General features: G+C 42.1%; 1 protein-coding gene across 2 annotated transcripts in view; it reads left to right on the top strand.

Moving 5' to 3' along the window:
* Positions 1-23,236, top strand: part of Fbn1 (fibrillin 1) — a 202,614-nt gene that overhangs the window by 28,402 nt on the left and 150,976 nt on the right. For both annotated transcript variants that reach the window (XR_005877372.1, XM_013112353.3), the window contains exons 4-6: positions 1,480-1,578; positions 10,138-10,233; positions 13,559-13,654. Coding sequence is in view for 1 of the 2 variants with exons in the window: in XM_013112353.3 (XP_012967807.1) it covers positions 1,480-1,578; positions 10,138-10,233; positions 13,559-13,654 (291 nt within the window). In the remaining variant the exon portion in view is untranslated. The remainder of the gene's footprint in view (positions 1-1,479; positions 1,579-10,137; positions 10,234-13,558; positions 13,655-23,236) is intronic.

The raw sequence follows: 23,236 nt of genomic DNA, 5'->3' as shown, positions 1-23,236 counted from the left end.
TTTCCAAGAATTGTCCTTCTTTAATCAGCGATTTCCTTTAGAGCATTTCTAAATCTACAGAATGGAGCCATGGGGACACTTTGATTAAAGATGTGTGCTGTTTGCACAAGCTGCTCCTCTCTGGGTAGACTAGTGTAATCATGCTAATGGGATTTTGAACAAAGGCTTCTCATTACGGACTTCCTCACTGTAATTTCTCCCTGTTTGGCTGTAATGTGCCCGGGCCTCCCCAAACCATGTATATTAAATTTGAGGATAAAAGCAGGTCTAACTCTTAGACAAAGAGTAAAGGCAAGGACTAATTTTAATGATCAAAGTTGAGTCACAGCTGACTGTGGCAGTATGCACTATAACCCCAGAACTCCAGAGGCTGAGACAGGAAGATCAAGAACTTGAGGTCAGCCTGGGCTACTTAGTGAGAACATGTCTTTTAAAACAAAGGCAGGCATGGATCTCTGTAAGGTTGAAGTTAGCCTGATCTATATAGCAAGTTCCAGGCCAGCCAGGGATATACATAGAGACCTTGTTTAAACACACCATACCACAACACACACACACACACACACACACACACACACACACACACACACACACTAAATTTACTTAGCAGAGATGGCAGAATATGGAGTTCTCTAAAGGAGATGACAACTGAATCCTTTCTCCTAGCTCTTTGGAGTTCTCTACAGAATGTTTGCATTAGGCATTAAAATAAACATTGCTGTGATTCTGTGATAGCCCATCTAATAACATCTTGCCATATCTATGAGATCTTTTTCTGTGTTTCAATGTACATTCTACCCTGTATATTAATTTAGCTTTTTGGATCACATTTGCATATTACAAGGCTCTTGAGTTTGGGCAAAGGTGCACACTGTGCCAATAAGTCTAAGAAATAGTGACCGAACCGTAGTCTGCTGATACCTCTTAGTTATCTGTCATTTAGTTGCCTCTCAGAACCCTACTATAGCATTTGACTCTGGGTGACACTGACAATGAGAATGTCTCCTTGACTGTGGAATCAACACTAAATGGTGGATTCCAGATTCTCCCTGCCCCCCAGGCTGTCATTGTAATTCAGAACAGAGTAACAATTAAATGTTTACAATAAAATCATCTGCCAAGAACACTGTTATAAGCCTTCTATTATTAAATTATAAATTAATATAAGAGAACAGTTCTTGTAAGAATATAAATACGTTTAGCTACAAAATTTTTATTTGTTTTGTTTTCTCTTCGTTAGCCTGTCCAGGGATTTAGAGCTACTGGGTTCTGTTGAATAAGCAGAAAGGCAGAGAGCTACCAATATCAATAAGGGAGTTACTGACTTCAAACTAGAGTTCTTTTACTCTGGAAGACTTGCTATGTAAATGAGTACACAAGGGCCAGTGGGCCCAGGCCCCTAATCTGAGCACCAAGTCCCTGTGCATAACTGTGTGCCGAGGAACTCACATGCTGATAGATTTCTGATTTGATTTGCAGCCATTTGCCGGCATTCCTGTGGGGATGGATTCTGCTCGAGGCCAAATATGTGCACTTGCCCGTCCGGTCAGATATCGCCTTCCTGTGGCTCCAGATCCAGTGAGTCTAACATGTCATTATAGATGATATTATTTAATGTGGTTATGCCCTATTTTCTCCTAAATTTGCTTTTAGTTTTTTTCTTTCCCTGCAATACATTTTTTTCCCCTACTAGAACATCTGCCTTCTCTACTTTGGCCAGAATTCTTGGAAAGGCATTCCTGGATCTAACCTCCCACTTCCCTTCCTCACTCTGTATAGGAAAATTGCCTATGGGGTATAGGAAGAGCATAAAAATGATCACCTTCTATGTTGGTACAGCTGTGTTCATCTCTGTATCTCTAATGGAAACACAGATCTTACCATATAATGAACATTTTTGGCTCCAGAAAACTAGCCATTTTTATTTGTGCTACTGAAATATGAAACCAATCTGATGAAGAACTTATTTGAAACTCAAGACACTTGCCTTTCCATGAGGAAAACATGAGAGATAGTGACATACAGACATGACATAAGACATGGCATTTATTCTGTCTCGTCACATAAACATCCACAGTTTATGCTAGAGATTCATTGCTTTCTGGTTTTATTGTTTCTTTTAAGTGTGGTATCCAAAGTATTGGAATGGGGAAATGTGAGGGCTGGGAGGCTAGTCCTTACTAATTGTTTAAAAAGTTAAAGTTCATGTCTGTATAAACAGTCCCCGATATCCCAACTACTGCCAAGGCAAAACAAACGTGTGTCTGTATTTCACTTCCAGTTTCTGGGGAGAAAATGCACTCTCCTTACTGCTATTCTGTATCTGAGGACATTTTCAGGATCCCTGGGGTAGAGTGAGCATGTTCTCTTTGGTCTGGTACAAGTAGAGATTACAGTGTGTCAAGGGTCCCTCTCTGCTGAGAGGCCTCACATGAAGCTGTGACCTTTATTATCCCAGTAGCTGGCCAGCTGGATTGTCTGGTACAGTAGACCATCTTAGTGCCCACTCACAGGGAAGCATGTGAACTTGGTCTGAAAGCTTGAACAACTTTTTCCTGTCTAGGGATGGGCCAGAGCAGAGGAAGTGGGAAGGGCTTTGGGGTCAGTGGGCACACAGTCAACTTTCAACCAGTGGCAGATGAGGGTTTTGGAGTAGGGCTCTGTAAAGGAAAACTTTTCCCTTGAGAGAAGCCTTCCCGCCAGCCTGGTTCTAGAGCCGCATGAGTCCCAAATAAACACACAGGAGGCTATATTAATTATGAAGCTGTTGGCCTTGCTTGTTTCTTACTGGATAGCTCTGACTTAAGTAATTACCCCATAATTGTTAATCTAAGTATTTCTCTTACCGGAGAATAGTTCCGGGCTTCCTACCCCATGGCGTTACATCTTGACTCCCCGTGTTTCTCCTTCCCAGAGTCCTCTTGGACTCCTAGTCCCACATATCTAGATTCCTATTGGCCAGCAGTGCTTTATTGACATATACACAGGACTTCCCCAACATCGGGCTCTGGTTTCTGTGCTCCCTGTTTGGATGGCTCTGAGATTTGTCATGTACTGTGTCCTGTAATTCCTGACCAGAACTCAGCCTCAGCCCACAGTGTTGCTTTCTGAAGTCACTCCCAAGCAAACTACCTTTGTTGAAACTGTCTGCTTCTGCTGGAACCCAATTAAAGATGGCTTAATACTAAATGAAGCTGGTTGTAGATCAGGATAGCAATTTCCTTCTGGTCTGGGACTCTCATTCCACACACTGAGCATGGCATATTCTTACTTGATCTTAGCTTGCTTTTGCATGTACAAGCTGAGTTAAGCCATCAAGGGCACCCAGGTTGGAGGAACAGAAAGAGACAGTGAAATCAACTGGAAGTTTCAGGAATGTACAGGACATTCCCACCTCTACAGGGTCTGCAGACCCTGGACTGTTATCCAGGAGAGATAGCCTCAGTGTTGGAATGAGCATGGCTATCAAGATATGAATAAAACCCTTTCCCTAGATTGGTCTCTTACTTTATTAGCACTTTAAGGGAAGAAAATACAACTGACTGTTCAGATAGAAAGTTAATCCTCGTGACGTCTTTGTGAATAAAAATCATGAAGCAGGGACAGAACTTTAACAAGACCAGTGTGGTCCCAGTATACTTCAAACTAGCCTTGAGGTTGGAAAGAGTATAGCGGTAAGACCCTAGGCCAGGCTTAAGCTAGAGATTGGAGTCTGAGCCTTGTAGGTGGCACTTTCGGGAGACTTTTGATCTGTGTGTGGTACCTGAGCGTTGGATAAAGCCCTGGACCTGTGTGTAGACCAGAGGAGTATATAGAAGAGACTGTCACTTCATCAAGATCTTTGGGATATACAGAGTTTTAAAAATTATTACCCCCAGCATACAAACAGACTTTGAGTGCCCATGCCACAATATGGGAGGCTCCCTGAGCTGGGACTCTTGGGGGAGGGCCTAGGCCCTGCCCTGGATGTAATGACAGTTACTGGAGATCCACCATGGAGGGCCTCACCCTCCTTGGTGATCGGAGTGGAGATTGGGTGGGGGAGTGGGGGACCTAGTGGGGAGGGCAGGGGAGGAGGGGAGGGAGAGGGAGCTGGGATTGACATGTGAAACAAGATTGATTGTTTCTAACCTAAATAAAAAAATAAAAAATAGAAACATGTACATAAACTGGAAAAAAATGTTGTCTTGGACTCTCTTAGAATTAACATGGTCTTAAGAGCTTGAAAAAAATAAAGATGGCAACATTTAAAAAATTAAGTGTAGCTGAGGATGGTCAGAATTCCTTTCTGGCCTTTGGAAACCATGTTTAGTGAACTTGGTGGGCTGTGTTACAGAAGGTATGGTCAGCCTGTAATACTCATATATATATAGATCACACGATAATGCTGATGGGATAACACCAATCAGTGAGATGTTTTCATACAGCTCCCTGTTCTGCTAGAAGGGGTCAGTTTTCAGAGTGTCTAACCATTTGACATTGTGATAGCACGCTGTCATCTACAAATGGGTTTGGCTGCATTCATAGCTACCCTGGGACGCATACAGCTGCAGGCTGGATAGGTCTGATTCCTGGCAGTCACTTCACTGCTTCAGCCTATGAACAAATTCTACTTGTTATGTGATGGGGTGATGAGGGCTGGCAGTCATGGACCTCTGAGCTCTTATTGTTCTCATATGATTGAGGAAAGGGTGGAAGGAAGCTGTTCTGACAGGTGGCGTTTGACTCCAATGCCCTGCAGAACCTAAATGGGGAGATATCTTTCTACACGTTTCAAACTACACCAGCAAAGTTCTCATGCGCTAAATCCTAGCACTGCGGGATGTGTGATCTGAAGACATTTCCTCACAAGCCATTCTCCAGAGCTTGCTTCCTCATCATCAGTGGTACATCAGCTCTTCCACGAAGCAAGTTTTCAAAGCTAGCGAGCTCTAATTTATCAGCTTTCCTTGGCTCTTTCCTGCTTTTGGTGCCCAGTACAAGCATGCTTTGCCTAGCCCTAGATCACAGAGTTGTGTATAGTTTTACATCTACATCTGTGATTTCTGTGGACACAGATTTTTGTATGAAGTGTGATTCAGTTATTACCTATGAGTGTCCAGTTGCTCCAGCAAAAAACAAAATTCTGTCCTTTGGGTATTTAATTTTGACTTGGCTCTTAAATGTCTTATAAAGGTCAAGGAGATGTTGGGAGTGATGAAACATCCCTAAGGAGGGGTCTTCAGGTGACTGGATCCCAAAAGGTGACTGTGAAACTACAGACCCCTTCTTGCTTTCCTATGTCCTCTTGCCCCAAGGTGAATCATCATTCCCTGCCACATCCTGTACTGCTTCCTTGTAGGCACAAAACCATGGGACCGAGACTGTAGAACGGAGTCTCCACAGCAGAGTAACCCTTGTCCCACTGTAGGCTGATTAAGTCAAATATTTGATATAGTGATAGAAACCCAGCTAACAAAGATTAGTTTTGTGTTTTTGTCGATAGTCAACAGGGGCTGTTTTTGTGAGTCTGGGCTCTCTGCTGCTCCACTGACCTATTCCTTCTCTGTTGTCGCAACCCTGGTCCCTTAGCCACGTGATACAAGTTCAGGCTCTTACTTTCTTCTTTCTTTTCGGAGTTGTTTTGGCAATTCTTTACCTGCCCACAACCTTTGCAGATTTTCAGAGGCATTTTATTACATCTGCATATCAATTTGAGGAGTATTCCCACCTAGTAGAAGTCCATCTTTTTCAAGTGTTGTCATTTTCTGTTTCCTTCAATTCCAGTTGAGTTTGGGGACACTTTTGTTTCCAGTATAGGTCCAAGAACACAGGAATTCCAAGGGAGGTTGAGAGTGGGGTACAGTCATGTGCCAGAATGTGAGTGGGCTCAGAGGAAGAGAGGTTAGTGCTGTACTCTGTAAGGTTTGACTCTGGAAAACGCATTTTAGGATCTGTAGAGTTTACAGTGACAGGGACGAGTACCTAAAAGCTGCCTAGACTTACCCTTTGGGCTTGTTGAATGGTTTGCTGTCTGCTCAGACTTTATGGAAATATCTTATCACAGATGCCACTCAACTTGTCATTTCCTGAATCCTTTCTAGGTCAGGTAACTTTTAGTTTTTGGAGATGATCTGGTGGTGTTCTAAGCTGTGTGTGTCTGTAGGCACCCATGGATATTTAGGCACCTAAGGGAATTATTGGTCCAAATGAAAACTTTTCTTGTCTTATGGTGACTCAGGACACCCCAGTGGATTGTTGTCTCAGGCGTAAGGTCCAGGAACTGGCCTAGCTATTGCATTTGTCTGTTTGTGTTTCTCTTGGTGATGAAATTAGAATGCACATTCAGCCTATAGTTGCTTATTTGGAATTTGCCCCAAGTGCTCTCTCTGCCTAGATATAATGGCTGGTCTTCCGAAGGGAGTCATTGCTGAGATGCTGAGAGCCAAATGTCAGCCCGGCATCTCTTCCTTTCTGTGGTGCATGCATGCCATTCCTTTGGAGTTAGTCATTCTAATGGGTTTGCACTGTGTTTTCTGAAGAAAGACTTTAGTGTCTTCCCTGCCACCTCTTCAGTAGAGAACGATCAGTCAGCATATGTTGAATGACTGAAAGGACTGACTGATTCTAAAATGAAGGTGAAATTTATTTGGGACTTTTTGTGGATACGGGTAAATGTTGACAGTTTCTGTTAGTTCTGGGATATGGAGCCTGGCATGGAAAGGTCTGAGATCATCTGGCCATCTTTGGTGAGGCTTTCTCACTGGGGATCTGACTTATAGGACAGCCTCAGCTTGCCCAAGATAGCTTAGACTTTCCTAGTATTCTGTTTCTGATAAGATCTCAACCCAGGTTGAATGCGTGGCATTCAGCACACCCAGTGAAGGATGCCTTGCATCCTACAGGTGAAGTAGAACTCTGCTTCAAAGTGTGTGTATTTTTTCCATTTGACAGACTCTTGTCTGCTAATTATAAAACATCCAGAATTCCTGTTAATTAGAGAGTAAATTTAGACTAGGCACCAGTGACAGATTCAATCCAAATGAAAACCTATCTGTGGGTCTGGGTTCTCTAAACTGTTTCCAGCTTGGGTGGCAACGGTGAATCCAAATATCTAGTTCTTTTATTTTCTCACAGAAATGCTGGATTTGTGCCAACTTTTAAAATAACTTTTGAGACAAAATATCAATCTGTACATTACTGGAATTTACTGTATAACCCAGGCTGGCCTTAAACTCATGCCAACACTTTAGCCTCGGCCTCAAGTGCTATGGTGTTTCAGAAATAAGCCTCTCTGCTAGGCTCAGTCCCACTTCTAAAGGGATGCTTTTCCTTTAGGCTGTAAGACCCACCCATCGTGTAGCCATGATGGAGGACTCTATTCTGCTGATAACCTTGCTTGCACACGGCACCTGAGGACTCACGGCCCGTGGGGCTGTGTGACCACTGAACTCACAGAGATTTTTAGACTTACCAGCCTTCCAGAGTGTTTTTGTTTTTTAAAGGAGAAATAATATTTTTAACCTGGAAAAGTTTCAACTGGAAAGAGGGGATTTAAAGAAATGAAAGCCATACCAAGGGAGGCTTTTGATTTGTCACATTTCAGTGTACACATAATTCACTCTCCCTGAAAAGGAGAATTTGTTCTGACTTTCAATTTGAACAAGTAACTGGGAAGCCACCGTGCAATCCCCTGGTAGTTCTTTTCTTTTTCCTGTTTGAAATTTCTGAGTGGCTAAGTGGCTTTGTTGCTCATGTGGGAATGGAAATCAGGTCTTGGCATGAACCACTTTAATTGAAATCAGTTTGTGCACCGTGTTTGCTCTAAGGGTGACGTCATTTCCTGCCTTTTCCCAATCCTCACTGTTTTTCTAAGATAGGATGGAACTAAGCATAGCACCAAATTTTAAAGCAATTGTGCACCATTTCCTGACCCATTTAGAATAGTATCCAAAGTTCTTACCATTTTTCCCCTTGGTACTTGTAGATAGCATTAGCGTTAAAAAGCATTTGGCTGAGAGGTTTTACTGGAGCCTCAAGAAACAGTTCGTGAGATTGGTTTGCTTGATGTCCGTAGCAGTGTTTCAAGTGGGAGTTGTTAGCTTTTGTGGATAGAGGAAAAAAGATAAAAATATTTGAATAATTATCTGCTTAGAACTGTACAAGCATCTAGGACACAAAGGACAGCTTCTTAGTCCCAGCTGCTCTTCAAGTGTAGTTTCTGTGCATAGGTAGCTAAGCAATAGAATTAACAGTGCTGCTCTGGGCACATTGAGGGATGTAATTAATAGTCAAGACACTTCCTACTCTCAAGAAAAATGAGTCATGGAAAGGAGAAACCAGAAAAGAATACACATGCACCCACACACACACAGGCAGGCACGCACACAGGCATGCACGCATGCATGCATGCATGCGCGTGCTCACAGATATTTGCCAAGGAATTCACTTTCACCATCTCCCATCTGGTTTGAGAGGGAGGAAAGAACAGATGTCATAAAAGAAAATGGAGAAACATTTAAAGGGTCTTGGAGAAACATTAAAGGGTCTTAAAAGAAGTGGGACTTGATGAAAACTTTAGTTTGGGCTCTAAGAATAGGGGCAGAGAAACAGAAGGTTCCCAGGGGTTCCACAAAGAGACCAGCTTGAAGTGCCTAGCATTTTGTGTGACATGTAACAGGCATGCAGACTTATTTATTGTGGGACTGGATGATGGGTTTAGGGGTCAGGAGACTGTGTTTTAGGACCTCTGGTGAAGAGGCCTTGAGTGCTGAGAGACAGGAATCTTTTGGTTCAGGAGAAAGACAGCCTTCCATGATATTCTTGTAAGAGGGAAGCAGTCTTGAAAAGGGAGAACTCTTTCAACTTGACTTCTCTTTGTGTCTAAGAGGGTACAGTAAGAACAGGAGTTTGAATTTTCCTTTTCTTGCTGTCAGGCTAGATTAACCTCAGAGTATTTGTAGCTCATTAGACAAATGACTCCCCCCCACACCCTCCCCTGCCCAGTAGTCAAGTAGTTACTTCAGCACTGCTGTGAGGATCTCTCACTGATGAGGCTGGCTGTGGGGAGGACTCTCCTGTATTCTTGGTAGAAGGTTTGGCCTGAGAATTCCAGGAAGACAGCCAGAGAAAGAGTATAGCCCTTGGTTCCAGATTCTGCATAGATGGAAAACCCTCAGTTTTCCATGGAGCCCTTTCCCCTGGGAATTGACTCCTACACATAGGGTAGGCCAGAATAAGCCAAATCTCCAGGGCCCAAGAATAGCCTCCTATGTAGAGGGTGTCAACAGGACTCACTATTTCCTTAACCAAGTCTTCTCTAGGTATGGTAGTTATTGCTTCCAGAGAGGAGGAACCAGCTGGACATTTTGAAAGTGCTATAAGCACATCCCTATTTCTAAAATAGAGACAGCCTGCATGCTAGAGGCATGAGCCTATCCTAACAGTGACTATTATCATCTCTTGTAGGAGAATGTATCAGCCAGTTTTAAGACTCCACTTCTTCAAGTGGGTTACTGTCTTGGGTCTAGTGGTGTCCACCCATGGGCTTGGTAATGCACACTTCTGTGGGTGAGAATGAGACACAGAACGAAAGTGAAATATTGACAGGTCTTTAGATTAAGGTTACAGTTTAAATGAGCAGCTCTTTCTGGGTATAATCCAGTGAGCACACCAAATCTCTACCCATCAAACATTCTGGCTATTTGGTTCCTGTAGTAAGTTCTTTCATCCTACCCCCCAAATGGGACAAAAATCAGTGGAATTTGTTATCTGACTGTTTCCATGTCCAGATGCTTCATATTCTGAATCTTTTCATAGAGTCATTGCCACCTTAACCTTGTCATGTGTCATCGCTCCTTTATTATTGGTATAAATTACAGAGATGACATTGAATGGTAAATTCTGCTAAATTGGGAAAGTCATTTAGCCCCATTAGAGCAAATACCAAGAAAAAAAACTTAATTGTACTGTAAATGGTTTTATATATAATATAATGAGTCCTGATAATTAGGACCCTTCTGCTATCTGCATGATATATCAATCTCAATGAATTATTTAATTTTCTTGTCAAATAGCTATAAACCGTCTCTAGCAAAATGTTGCCATCTATGCACTCAAATTGCAAAACTAAGTTATTCTTCATTTTCTCCCTTCAAGTTCAACACTGTAACATTCGCTGCATGAATGGAGGTAGCTGCAGCGATGACCACTGTCTTTGCCAGAAGGGATACATTGGCACACACTGTGGACAACGTAAGTATGGCTGGTGGTAGATGTTGATCATACGTAGACATGTGGTATTATGCGACAGGTGCTGTAGACTGTCTTTAAAGACCAGGGACACCACATCTTTGCAGATGTCTAGAAAGCCTTAGAGATGAACAGATTACCCCCAAATAGTACTGGATTTCCATCCTGGATGCTGATAGGAAGTTGTTTGCTTCACTTTCTTTTAAGCCTTATATTTACAGGCAGATTTCTTCTTCTTAAACAAGCTTTTGCCAGTTATTTAATTGACAAACTGCACACTATGCCCTTTTAAAATTGGAGGTCTTCATAATGTTAGTTTATCTAACAGTGTAATCATCACTATAAAACCAGTTTTAGAGCATTTTTCTCTCTTCAAAAAGAAATCCCAGCATTAGTTCCAAACACCTACCATTGATTTTCTCTGTCTCTACCTGTATTTTCAGGAAACATCTCCAAAACATTTCAAAACAAATCTCATCTTTGTTTCCAAACATTTCTTTGGTATTGATTAATGATGCTTGCCTCTCTCTTACTCCCCAAGAGATTCTGGCACTGTAGTGTTTACTATGTGTGTCTAGTGTGCTGGTGCTCATGAGCACCTCTGATTATGTCTGCACACTCCCAGTCCCCGCAGAATGCATAGGATGAGAGGTCATCTTGCGAGCTCTTTAATTACTGTAGGATCAACTGCTCACCCTATAGAAAGTCTGTGAAAATTCAAAGACATCAACAATAAAATAATCTATAATTCTATGATCCAATTACTGCCTTCTAGGCCCATAATCTTTTATATTAAATATCTGATTATTAGTGTTTTTCCTGTCATTAGTTATTCCACAGTCATGTTAAATTCCATCATACACATGTTTACTTAATAAAATGGTTATTATTCATGTTGTTTTGAGTCTTGCTATTGTATGTATATTTCCTATGATGAAACATTCTACTATAAATAAACCAACAATTTTATAATGCCCAGTGATTACCCCCACACTGCTATGTGGCAAGAATACTGAGTTTTGTGCAGCCCAACTTGGAGAGAAGAGAGAAGTCAAGGTAGCTCAGGCAGCTCTTGGGCCCTGTCCTAAGGGATGTGTAGGACTTCATTCACAGATGATGAGTCATAGGCTTTTAAACATAAGTCCCAGTGTGGGTTCCAGCGCTAGATCAGGACATATCATGGAGCAGGAGCTAGATCAGGGGCTTTGTTAATGCTGGATAGAGGTGAAATGTGAAGTCAGGTGCTGGGAGAGAAATATGGTCAGACAGGAAGCTATGGGTCAAGTTTTTCATAGGCTTACTATTCCTTGCTAGTTACATAGAAAAAGTAATTAAAACACAAAATAACAGCGAACTGTACTTACTGAGTTACTAACTCTACCTTACTATGTGGCAAGTATATTTTAAAGCTACGTTCTTGGGTCTGGCACAATAATTCTTCCGGTGAAGATATTTGCCACCAGGTCTGGTGTCCTGAGTCCAGTCCTTGGGACCCACTTGGTGGAAAGCAGGAATCAATTTCCTTGTGCTGGCCTCTGATCCACATGTGTGTTGTGTGTGCACTCTCTCTCGCTCACTCAGTCAATAAAATGTAATGAAAAAATCAACCTCTATTAACTGATTTAACGTAACAACGGTTTTGAGTTGGAAGCTCTCCATATTGCCTTTAATGACGTGGAAGTCAGAGCTCAAATTTGTCAGTCATTTCTCTGATGATCCACAGGCAGTGATGATCAGGGTTGGGATTGGAGCCCCAGGGACCTCACACCACAGTCTGAGTGTCTAGTACAATGAAATACTAGCTTTATCCACTTCATTTGACAGGATTTACAGTGAGAAAGATCATTCTGAACGGAGGGATTGTAAGGCTCTGGCTGCAGAATGAAAGCTGGGCATGGAGTCCCTGGCCTTTAGAAGGAGTCAGGAATCTGCCAGGCATCTCTCCCCAATGAACTTTAACCCAAAGCCCAGAATGAACAGATGTCAATGAATGCAACCTGGAAAACCTTTCTTAAATGTCAGCTTCCTCAACTGTAAAATGTGAAGTTGACCTAAGAAGTTTCTCATTCTGTTTTCTCTGTCTGTTCTACCATGACCATGAGGTAAAAGGCAAAGGAGAGAGATACCTCTCTAACTTTATGGTGATTAAGGAACTCGTATCTCAATTTCTTATATTTTTGGTTGTGAACCTAGCCTTTAACATCTGAACCATCTCTCCTGCCCTGATATGTCAATTTCTGACTCTAAGCAGTGTGTACTGTGCACGTTCAGACCTTCTGGGGCAGAGCACACACTAAGATGGGATGAGATGAACAAGTGACTTATTGGGTCAAAAAAGCAAAACAAACCCTGTGGAAAATAAGAGGAAGAGGAAGTTGGAATATGAAGGGATGGACTTTAGATTACTACACTGGAAGTCTAGGCAGGAACTCAAGGCAGGAACCTGGAGGCAGGAACTGAAGCTGAGACCATGGAGGAACATTGCTTACTGGCTTGTTCCTTACAACTTGTCCAGTCTGCTTTCTACAGCAACCAGGACCACCATTCCAGGGATGGCACTGCCTGCAGTGAGCTCCCCCCACCCCACATCAATCACAAATCAAGAAAATTCCCTACAGACTTGCATATAGACGATCTGTTGGAAGCGTTTTTTTCTAAATAAAGGTTCCTCTTCCCAGAAAGCTCTGGCTGTGAAAAGTTGACCAGAAGCTAACCGTGATAGGGAATTATCCACCACCCATGAAGATGCTTACAATGAGGTCTTGAATACAGGAGTTAGAGGAGACAGTGCAAGGGCAGGGAGGACCAAGGCGGTACTTAAGCGCTCGGTCCTTGGTCATGCTTTTTCTTTTTTTGTTTTTGGAGGGGGGAAACTAGTGTGTCTCTAGGTAAGCTTTCCAGGGCATACCTCATCGGGAGTGTCTTAGATCTTGCAACACTCAAGTAGATCTTAATCATCATGCAGTCCTAGCAAAAGCATTTGGTCTCTTGCTGTTAATGGTGCTATCAGCAGGGGTATTGTTGCTCCTCAGGGGAGCCCTTTCAAAATTAAACATCGTGAACAAGAGTCCATTGCTCACATGCAGTTTGCATCTGGTGAAGTCAGTTTGAAACAGCCACTTTAGGTGTAGATCTGAAAGCATTTTTCAGGGCTGCCTGTGATGAGACTGTAAGAGCAACCAGGTGCAGCTACCTGTTTGGGAGGTTTCTACGAGGGGTGTCTGTTCAAAGCAAACACCAGGGTCATCATTTCCACCATGTTTGCTCCCTTTCTGGGGGGGGAGGGGCCAAGAGCAGTGTTGTGAGACTTTCTCTCCTTACCTTGCAGCTGTCTGTGAAAGTGGCTGTCTCAACGGAGGGAGGTGTGTGGCTCCGAATCGGTGTGCGTGCACATACGGCTTTACTGGACCCCAGTGCGAAAGAGGTAAAGTGAATCCCAGTGATTTGCAGAAGGCATTCTGGTGACTAATCTGTTACTGGCTTATACTGGCATTGAGTATGCAGTTACTTAAGACATTTTGAATGTCACTGAGGAGGTCTCCAGGAGGCTAAGACAGTGGCTCTGAGTTTGTATGCTAGTCAGCAGTTCTTGGGGATGGGATGTGGTATTCCATAGTGAGCTTATACATAAGAAGGATGGACACTCAGACTATGTTGACTCCTCATGGAACCCTTACCCATGAGGAGGAGTGGATTGGGGGTGGGTTGGGTGGGAGGTGACGGAGGGAGGAGGTGGGTGGATGGGAGGAGGAGTGGGAGAGAACTGTGGTTGGAATGTAAATTAAAATAAAAGATAAAAAAGAAAAGAGAACAAAGGATGGGCACTGAGATACAAAGAGGACCATTTCCCATAAAGGTGAAATATTGACCTTCATGTAATCCCGGTAAATTGAAGCTATCATTCCCCTCAAGCACACATATGGAAAGGGAAACGTTTAGAATGAAAAACACACACGAAGAGTGATTGACCCTGGCAGGAGCTGCAGTAACAAACTTGGAATTCACGGGTCTCTGTAGATGTTCCAAGAGTCTGCTGAGGGTGGTACTCATGACCATGCACTCAGTGCAACTCAGGAAGTGTGGACAATCACTGTGCTCACCTTAGCCTACAAAAAGGCCAAAGCTCAGAGATGTTCAGGGATGGCCTCAAGGGCGAACAAGTATCAGTAAGCTTTCATCTGAATCTGGATTTTCTGTTTTCAAATTTAATGCTCCCTGCTGCTATCAATTAAAAGGAAAATTCGGCTGGCTTTGTCTAGCTGTTGATACTAATATGATAGTTATGTGGGGATGTGTAATGTTCTTAATGAATGCTGACTTAGTTAAAATTTTATCTCTAAATCCATAACCATTTTCTCATTATTTCTAGTTTTAATATTTCTTATTTGATTATTGTGTTTTAAAACTGGCATTTAAAAAACTGTCTGTCTCTCTGTGTGTTATATAATATTGTATGTACACTGATATGCACACCCGTGTTACATGGAGGCCAGGAGAGGATACTGGTGTCTCCCTCTCTCCTCCTCCACCTTATGTAATGGTGCTGGGCTCTCTCAATGAGTGTAAAGGCCCCTGATTTGGATAGACTGGCTGGTCAATGAGTTTCCAGTAACTGCCTGTCTCTTCCTTACAATGCTGGGGTCATGGCATGCACAAACATGTCCACCTTTTATATGGTTGCTGGAGATTTGAACTCAGTGACTCTTGTTTGCCTAGCAAGTGCTCTTACCGCTAGCCCCATTCTTGGTTATTTAGAGAAGGTTAAAAGGTTTGTGTTATATAAAACTGCAATTGAAAATTTCCTAGGAGTCAGGCATGGTAGCACATGCCTTTAACCTAGAACTTAGGTGGCAAAGAAACGTTGATTTGTGTGAGCTTGAGGCCAGAGTGGTCTACATAACAAGTCCCAGGACAGTCAGTGCTATATAGAGAAACATGACTAAAAAAAGAAGAAGGAAAGAAAAGAAGATTGCTAAGAACTTTTCAAAATTATAATGATCACTTTTCTTCAAAGTTGTATAAAGATTTTATTCTAAGTTGGAAAGCAAAGATTAAGTATCATGTGGTTGACATGTGACATTTAAGCCATGTAGATGAGAGAAACAAAGAGCTTTGTATGTGAGTTCTTTATTTTTTCAACTTGTCCATATTGATCTAAATTCACTTATTTTTCTAACAAACTGATGGTATGTTTTGACAAGCAACTCCAGGCCAGTTTCTATGATTTCTGGATAAATTATATAGTATTTCAGTGCCACCCAGAGTAATACTATGTGGGGTGTAATTGGCATTTTACCGTGCTGCATCTTGGTGTCCCTTTGGAGTCTTTGTTTAAATGGTTTCCCTTGAGCTAATACCCATCCAGTGGCATCCTTACCAATAAGAGGACAGTCTGAGATAGGCAGTAGCCTTCTGTGGCCTTACTGTTTGCTTAGTGAAGATGCTCTAGATTAAAATTGCTGGTGTGTGGCTTGCTGGTGAGTGAGGGGAGCTCTTTAAGCATTGCTCCTGAGTTTGATTTGTTCTGAAGAACAGATTAATAAAACAGCATTCTTCTTTGAACAAAGTGGTTAGTAGTGGGAGGTGCTGATGCCAGCAGCCTGGAGGAAGGGATACTGATCCACTCCCATTACTACTGCAAAGATTTGATGCTTGCCAAAGATGAAGAAATGGCCCTAATACACAAAGCTACTAAATTCCTAGTCAAAACTTGTGTATTTCTATGGGGAGTCTCCAAGCTTGAGGTGTGCTTAAGCAGCCTTTGCTTAGGTGTGGCAGGATCTGGCCACAAAGTGGTAGGGACTATGGCAGCATTCCAGATACTGGTAGAAGTGGAGGTTGGGGAGAGGAAGTGGGTTTTCCCTGGATATTGCCCTCCATTGTTCTAGGAACACAGCACTGACCTTCAGTGAGGAAAGGGAGACAAGGATGCCTTTTCTCCCCTCCTCACAGGGGAAGAGGGAGTGCCTTTTTGATTGCAAAATACATTTTCATGTATAGACGTCACTATTTTGTGTTCTTCTGAAAGCCATGATTTTAAAGAATGGGGTCCTATGTCTTTTGTCAATTATGTATTTGTGATTTCATAAACAGAAGATGAATGTATCATGACAGTCCATGTAGAAGGAGGGACAACTTCTCTTGATGAGTTGTGTTTAATGGAGTCGCTACCATAAGGCATTTTGTGATTGGAAATAAACTTCTGGGAAGCTTTTAGTCCAGCTGTGTTCTCTCTCTCCCCTCATCCCCCAATAATAGCACCTACTAAATTATAATGAAACTATAGATTTCTGTTTCCTTCACTGAAGTACAGGCTCAGGAGCAACTATGGATTCAATATTCTTAGTGAGTGATGTGTAGTACATGACCCATGGATATGAACTGGGTTAGTCTAACATCTTCAGGAGATCTAGAGATAGGCCATTGGATACCAACAGTATATTCTGGAGGTAAGTTAGTGTTGGTTGCCTGTATGTGGACAGCTTAGCATTCTTTTGTGCCAACCTTTACTACACAGTGAGTTCAAAACCAACCTGGACTACCTCAGACTCTATCTCAGAAAGCATAATAATAAAAATATTTATTATCCTTTATGGTACAGTTCAGCCAAGTTTCTCTTAAATACTTTTAAAAGCTAGAAGAAGATAGCCTTGACTATTGCTTGGTTGGGTTCTGGAATTTTCTCACTCACTTTGATTTAAAGGCACCAGTCCACTCTTGGAAAGAGCAAATCTAGTCTGGTTGCTGTGGGCTCCCAAGAACTACACAGACTGTGAGCATGTACACCACCTCCTACATCCCGATCATTTGTTCTGGCAAATCCTTGCTCCTGTTTCCATGGTGATGACAATAGTGGAATTTTTACCCACTCCAGAAATACTTTTAGCTGTTACCTGCTCATCAGTGAAGTACAGAGGAAGCACTACTGGAAAACTTAACAGTGGGCTCAAGGTAGCATGGAGCCAGCACCATGACTGATGGACCTGCTTCATGGGTAATGTAGGTGGTGAGGGCTTTATTTGTTTTTGTAATAGTGAATAAAGAACTCAGTTGCTTGCAACGTCACCTCATCCCTGTAGGTACAGATGATGTTTCAGGAATCTTGGTCCTCATCACTTAGCTTCTCAAGCTATAAAAATGGTTTTGATTAGATACATTCAAAATAACTTTTAAAATTTCAAAAATTAAAGTGTCATATTAAGCAACCAATAAGTATTACATAACCAAGAAGAGTAATGACTATAGTGTCTAGTAACTGGAAAGATGAGGACACAGTGATGCAGATTTGTGACAATCACACAGCCCTGTCTGGATACACCACTGCATCTGAGAAAATTTTTTTAATTTTTGAGAATTTTTTTGCTATGTAGCAGAGGTTGGCATTAAATTTGCAACCCTCCTGCCTCAGTGCTTGCCCCTACAACTGCTGAGGTGTGCATCATCATACACGGCTTTAAATCTGTTTTCAGTAAATCCTGTGGTGTGTATTTGTGGTTTATAGCATAATGTTACTGGATGCATTGACACAATACCATGCCTTTTACAGTGGAGCAAACTCCGTTTTCTTCTCATACATTCACTTGTTGGTAATAAGAGCAACAAAAACCTTAGTAGAGTACTATGCTTGCCAGCCCTGACAGGTGTTATGGAAATGGCCTCATGTCCATGGATGAGTGAATGGGTAGAGAAACTGGCACACGTGTGCAGTAGACCACTAGCTAGCTTTGGAATAGGAACCTGCCGTTTTCCACAAATGATAGGCCCAGAGAACACTGTACTAAATAAAAGAAGTCATACTCAAAAAGCATAATATTTCAGTGTCACTTGTCATGGACGCTAATACAAAATCCAAAAGCCAAATATTCAAAAGCAGAAAATAGTGGAAAGCAGCATATACGTAGGTTGAAGAAGTCTAGAGAGCTGGTGAATGGAGGGGTCTTTTGTGTCTCTTCTCTGACTTTCCTGGGTCATTGAGGTGAAGATTAACTTCTTTTTCTCATTGGGAGGGTTTCCTCTCTCTGCTTCTATGTAGTTTTAAATTCTAAGAGGCTGTCACTAATGTTCCCAGAGTCAATGCTGTTTACTAACCCGGGGCCTTCAGAGAATGGAGTTCTGAATGCTGCAGATCTGCCCTACAAGATGACAAGCACTAGCTGTGTCACTGACATGTTGAAGTGTTCTGTGAGCCTCACCTTTGGTATTTAGCAATGGAGAATGACAATGTGAGGAGACATATCACCCTAAGGGTGACTCTATAACTAAGGTAGTTTTACAGTTGGGCAGCTGGCAGATTATTGAGTGTACCTGACTTTCTTAGACTTAGTCCAGAAACTACACCTGTTGACAAAGGTGTTCATTCTTTTGGTTGGGCAACTGTGTGTTCCAAGGGCACATATGCCCCATAGGACTGGTGGTACAATCGAAAATTGCCTGATTTCTGTCTCAAATTTACTATGTTTCTCTTTCCCACTCTAGGGTAGGTTTTCTGTTGATGTGGGACATTTTCTGGTGTTTTCCAGGTTTCTCAATGTGGGCAAAGTATCCTGTGTCCTTGCTTTGGCTTACGTTGCCTTCCTTAGGTCTCTGTGCTTTAGCACCCCCTTGCCTAAGCAGCCTTTGGGGAAGGGTTCCAGCTCACCCATACAAGCTGTCTCTTCTAGTAGCCCACAGTTAGAAACACATCTGCCTTTTCATTTTTCCAGTTTGGGAAACAGTAAAGACCCACTTTTGGAGCCCCCATTCACATAACCACATAGGGCAGGTCCAGTGTGCTGTGTCCTCCACAGAGTAGGGCCTGTGTACATGCCTTTAGTAGGAACAGTTTTGAAACCTCATTGATGCCTTGGCATCATGAATTTGAACCCCACCAGTTTCCCCGGAAGTGCTTGGGACTGCCTAGTCCTGTTTGGTAAGAGCCTTCCTGTCTCACCTACTTTGGATGCTTTGCTCTTGATATTCACATAGAATTGAGAGACCACTGTAGGGGTGACTGGCACATGGACAGTATTGTAGACTCACCCCTACAGACAACCACATCAACTTTTGCAAATTCTGCACCATAGTGTCACATTTGACCTTGGCTATGTCACCTATTGCTCTTGGTGCTTCAATTGAAAACTTTCATTTTAACATGTTCTTCATCATCAAAGTAAGAATCTAACATTTTAAAACATGATATAGATATATCATATATATATGCTCATGTGTGTGCAGGTGCCAGAGAAGTATACCAGGTGCCCTGCTCTGTCACTCTCCATCTTACTCTCTTGAGTCGGGGTTTCTCACTTGATCTGGAGCTGTACCGACAGCCAGAATGCCTCAGCAACCCTCCTGTCTTCATTTCCACACAGTGCTGTGGTTACAGGCACTCCTGCAACTGCACCTGGCTTCTTATGTGAGATTCAAACTCAGGCCTTTATGCTTGCACAGTAAATGATCATTGAGCTGTCTCTCCAGCACCAAAGCTAGGAATGTACTACGGCTTTAAAATTTGCAATTGTTATTTCATCTTCAAAGACAGTTAGTTTCCAATTTTAATCTTCTAGTTTTTTGTGAACTTGAATTTTTGTTACATTTATTTAGTGTGTGTGTGTGTGTGTGTGTACTTTCTTGTACACATGTCATAGCACATGTGTGGAGGTCACAGGACAACTTTTGGGAGTCCATTTTCTCTATTTACCATGTGGCATCCAGGGATAAAATTCAGGTAATAAGGTTTGACATCAAGTGCTTTCTCCACTTAGAACCATTTTGCTGGTCCCTTGTGAACTTTTTAAAAGCAAAAACTGTTAGATAAATGAATAGCCACATTTAATTTTGGGGGAACACCTTAGTCTGGAATGCTCAAAACCCAAAATTTTAATTTTTGTAGTAGCCACAAAAAGAAAAGAAAAAATGCAAATTCTATTTTTAAAAATATATTTCATTTTAACCCAATATATTAATTTTAATAGATATCATTAGAGGTTATTAATGTCATGTGTTCCATTATTTTTTTCTGCACTGTCTTTTTTTTTTTGTATCACGTCTCAGTCTGAAGCATCAAATAATCACACATTGCTCATGGTTGCAGTGTTGTGCAGCAGAGGCCAGAGCTTGTTTCTAGTGTGCACAGCCAACCTTAAGAAGGTCATCCCTCCCTCCATCCTGTTGCTTTTTCTTCAGCCTTTCAGAAAGCAGTGTTTTCATGAAAAGCAAAGAAGGGCAACACTGATATTCAAAAGCACCACAAACCTCTGATTAGTCTAATTTATCAGGACCATTTACTGGAATCTATTCAGGCATGAGCGATGAATACAATTATTCACAGTCATGTCAGATGTAACAACTTCAGAAATAGTCACAAAAGGCCTAGCATTGACCTATGCACAATGGTAGAAACAGGAAGTAACACGTGGCTCTTGTCCTCAGCCTTAAAAAATGCAAAGACAGACATGTGTGCAGTGGACAGAAAAGTAGCGGAGATAACAAGAAATACTCTAGATGGTAGTGGGAAGACAGTGCTCAGATCTGGGGCAAAAGGAGGACTTGCTACTGGGAGCACCGTTTTATGGAGCCTATGGGTCGTCTGGCCTCATTCCAAAGAAGAGCTGGGTACAGGTCTCTCTGAAACTCCCTCCTTCTCTGCTCATTGGGCTTCTGTATGAATACTGTCCTGGGTTGGGCTTTTAAAGAAATTCTCCTCTGTATGTATAAATTGGGAGAGGGCCAGGCAATTTCTAAAACTGTTTCAGCAATATCTTATAGACTGCAGCGTAGAGACACTTACCAGGTTTACATGCTCTGTTGAGAGTACTATCGAATACTTGATGCTTAAGTTTCCTGGCAGTTATGGTCTCCAGGGAGTCAATCTTTGGGGTTTATGAATGTATATTGGACAAACATCTAGAGCTTTATGGTCCACCTGATGAGCCAAAGTACTTTTTGTAGAACATTAGTCCCAAGAGGGTTCATGAAAAGCAGTTTTCATGGTCAACATCATTTTGGAAACCCTATACCACATTCTTATTTTTTGAGAGGCTCTAGGAGAATTAGAATATGAACTCCTGGGAGTCCTGGGCAAAACAAAATATTTTGGCTTAGTTTAAGTTAAAAACTAGATATTTTCAAATCCATTCAGAATCTTTCTTTTTCTCTGCCTTGACATCTTTGATATCCTTATCCTGAAGGTTTGGATTCTGATTATATTTATAAAGGTCACTTCACATGCCCATGATGATGGCTTCACAATCTGCTTCCTAATTATCCCATTCAGAAGAGGTGACCATCTAAAGAGGTGGTTTTGGAGGAAGAGCATCATTGCACAGACACTCATTGGTTGATTAACTGACATAAATTTCTGTGTGTACGTAGCAGCATTTGGCTTTGTCTCTCCTTCACCCGACCCCATCAGTCTCCAGGTGTTTTGGCTGACGTCACCACCTCTGGCCTGCTGCACCCTGCCCACATTTCAGTTTGTTGGTTAATGCATCTATTAAACCTTTGGTCTTTGTCGTTCACTTTAAGGATTGCATTAACCCGGCAAAGATCCACAGTTAAATATTAGGTCAGGCTCAGGGAATCCTGCATAAGAGGGGTAGGAAGGATTGTAGGAGTCGTGGAGTCAAGTACATCACAAGAGAACCCACAGAATCAACTAATCTGGGCTTATAAGTACTCACATAGACTGACCCAACAATCAGGGAGCCTTCATGGGCCTGACCTAGGTACTCTGCATATATGTGACCGTTGACAGTTGTTTAACTTGTCTTTGTGTGAGACTCTTAACAGTGAGAGCAGGGGCTGCTTTTGGGACCCATTCCTCCTTCCAGATTGCCTCATCCCAACTTAGTAGAAGAGGTGCCTAGTCTCACTTTAACTTGATACACCATGGCTGGCTGGTGTCCATGGGAAGCCTGCCTGTATCTGAAGAGAAACAGAGGAGGAGGAGTGGATGAGGGGGGAGAGGGGAAGGAACCAGGAGGAGAGGAGGGAGGGGAAACTTTGGTTGGGATGGCAAAAAAAATGAAAACAATAAAAAACATAAAAAATGAAGAAGTAAAAGGATTACATCATCCCATTTTAGCTTTTATAGTCCTATAGTGACTTCTTAGCTTTCTTGAATTTGGTAAAATTCAAGATTAAATTTAGATTGTGTGGCCAAGACTATCTTTGAGGATATATGCTGATGATTTCTTTAAATGATATTTACTAAGAGGTAAGAAATGAGTTTATTCACCTTCTTAAGAAACTTTTAACATATTAGATCTGGTAATTGCAGAAGTTGCTACAGTTTTAAGGCTGATAAAATACTGACTTAAATTGTCTCAGCCACACTTTGGTACTCCCACTAAAGACAAAAGCCTGGACTCAAGATTGTTCATTTCTTAACAAATATCAAGTCCAGCACAGCAAGCAGGTTTTATTAAGTAGTGGGTGATTCACATATTCTAACTGGAATATTGAGTTTGGTGAGCAGTACTTAACTGCTTCTGAGATGAGAATTCTGAACACGAGGTTAACAAATGCCTCACACCCCATATGGACAGTGACAGTGACTGTAGAGCTGTCACTGGTCTGTGTCGGAGGTCTAGATTCTGGGGGTGGGAATGAATGAAGCAGTCACAAGCTCTCCTAGCAACATCTCCTCAGCAACAACCCTTGCTCTAAACTGTTTCAGAACTCTAAAAATAGACAACAGATTGGGACCTTTGTTTCCTTAGAAGATGAAAATATTCTAAGGGCTCAGTTTATAAAACAGGACCATGTGTGTTTCTGTCTGGGGAGCTGTTGCCCCCAGCCTGCTGGCCCCATGGAGGTCCCATTGACCTCTGATGTTTCAGGACACTGAACCAGGCTGTAAGTAAAGGTTTGCAAGTCAAGGCCACATTTGTTCAGATGGAAAGAGTTTTTTATAAGTGTGTGCTTGCTTTTGAGGAATCAGCTCTTTCCTCAAGTCACCATGGTTCTCCTTCTTTCTCAGAATCCCACCCTCTAAATCAGTCTCATGAACTTTAGCCCAGAGCAA

The sequence above is a fragment of the Mesocricetus auratus genome, unplaced genomic scaffold (genome assembly GCF_017639785.1).
Source record: "Mesocricetus auratus isolate SY011 unplaced genomic scaffold, BCM_Maur_2.0 Super-Scaffold_100004, whole genome shotgun sequence".
Taxonomy (NCBI): Eukaryota; Metazoa; Chordata; class Mammalia; order Rodentia; family Cricetidae; genus Mesocricetus; species Mesocricetus auratus.
Note: the sequence above shows the minus strand (reverse complement) of the source record. Positions and strands in the feature narration are given on the sequence as shown.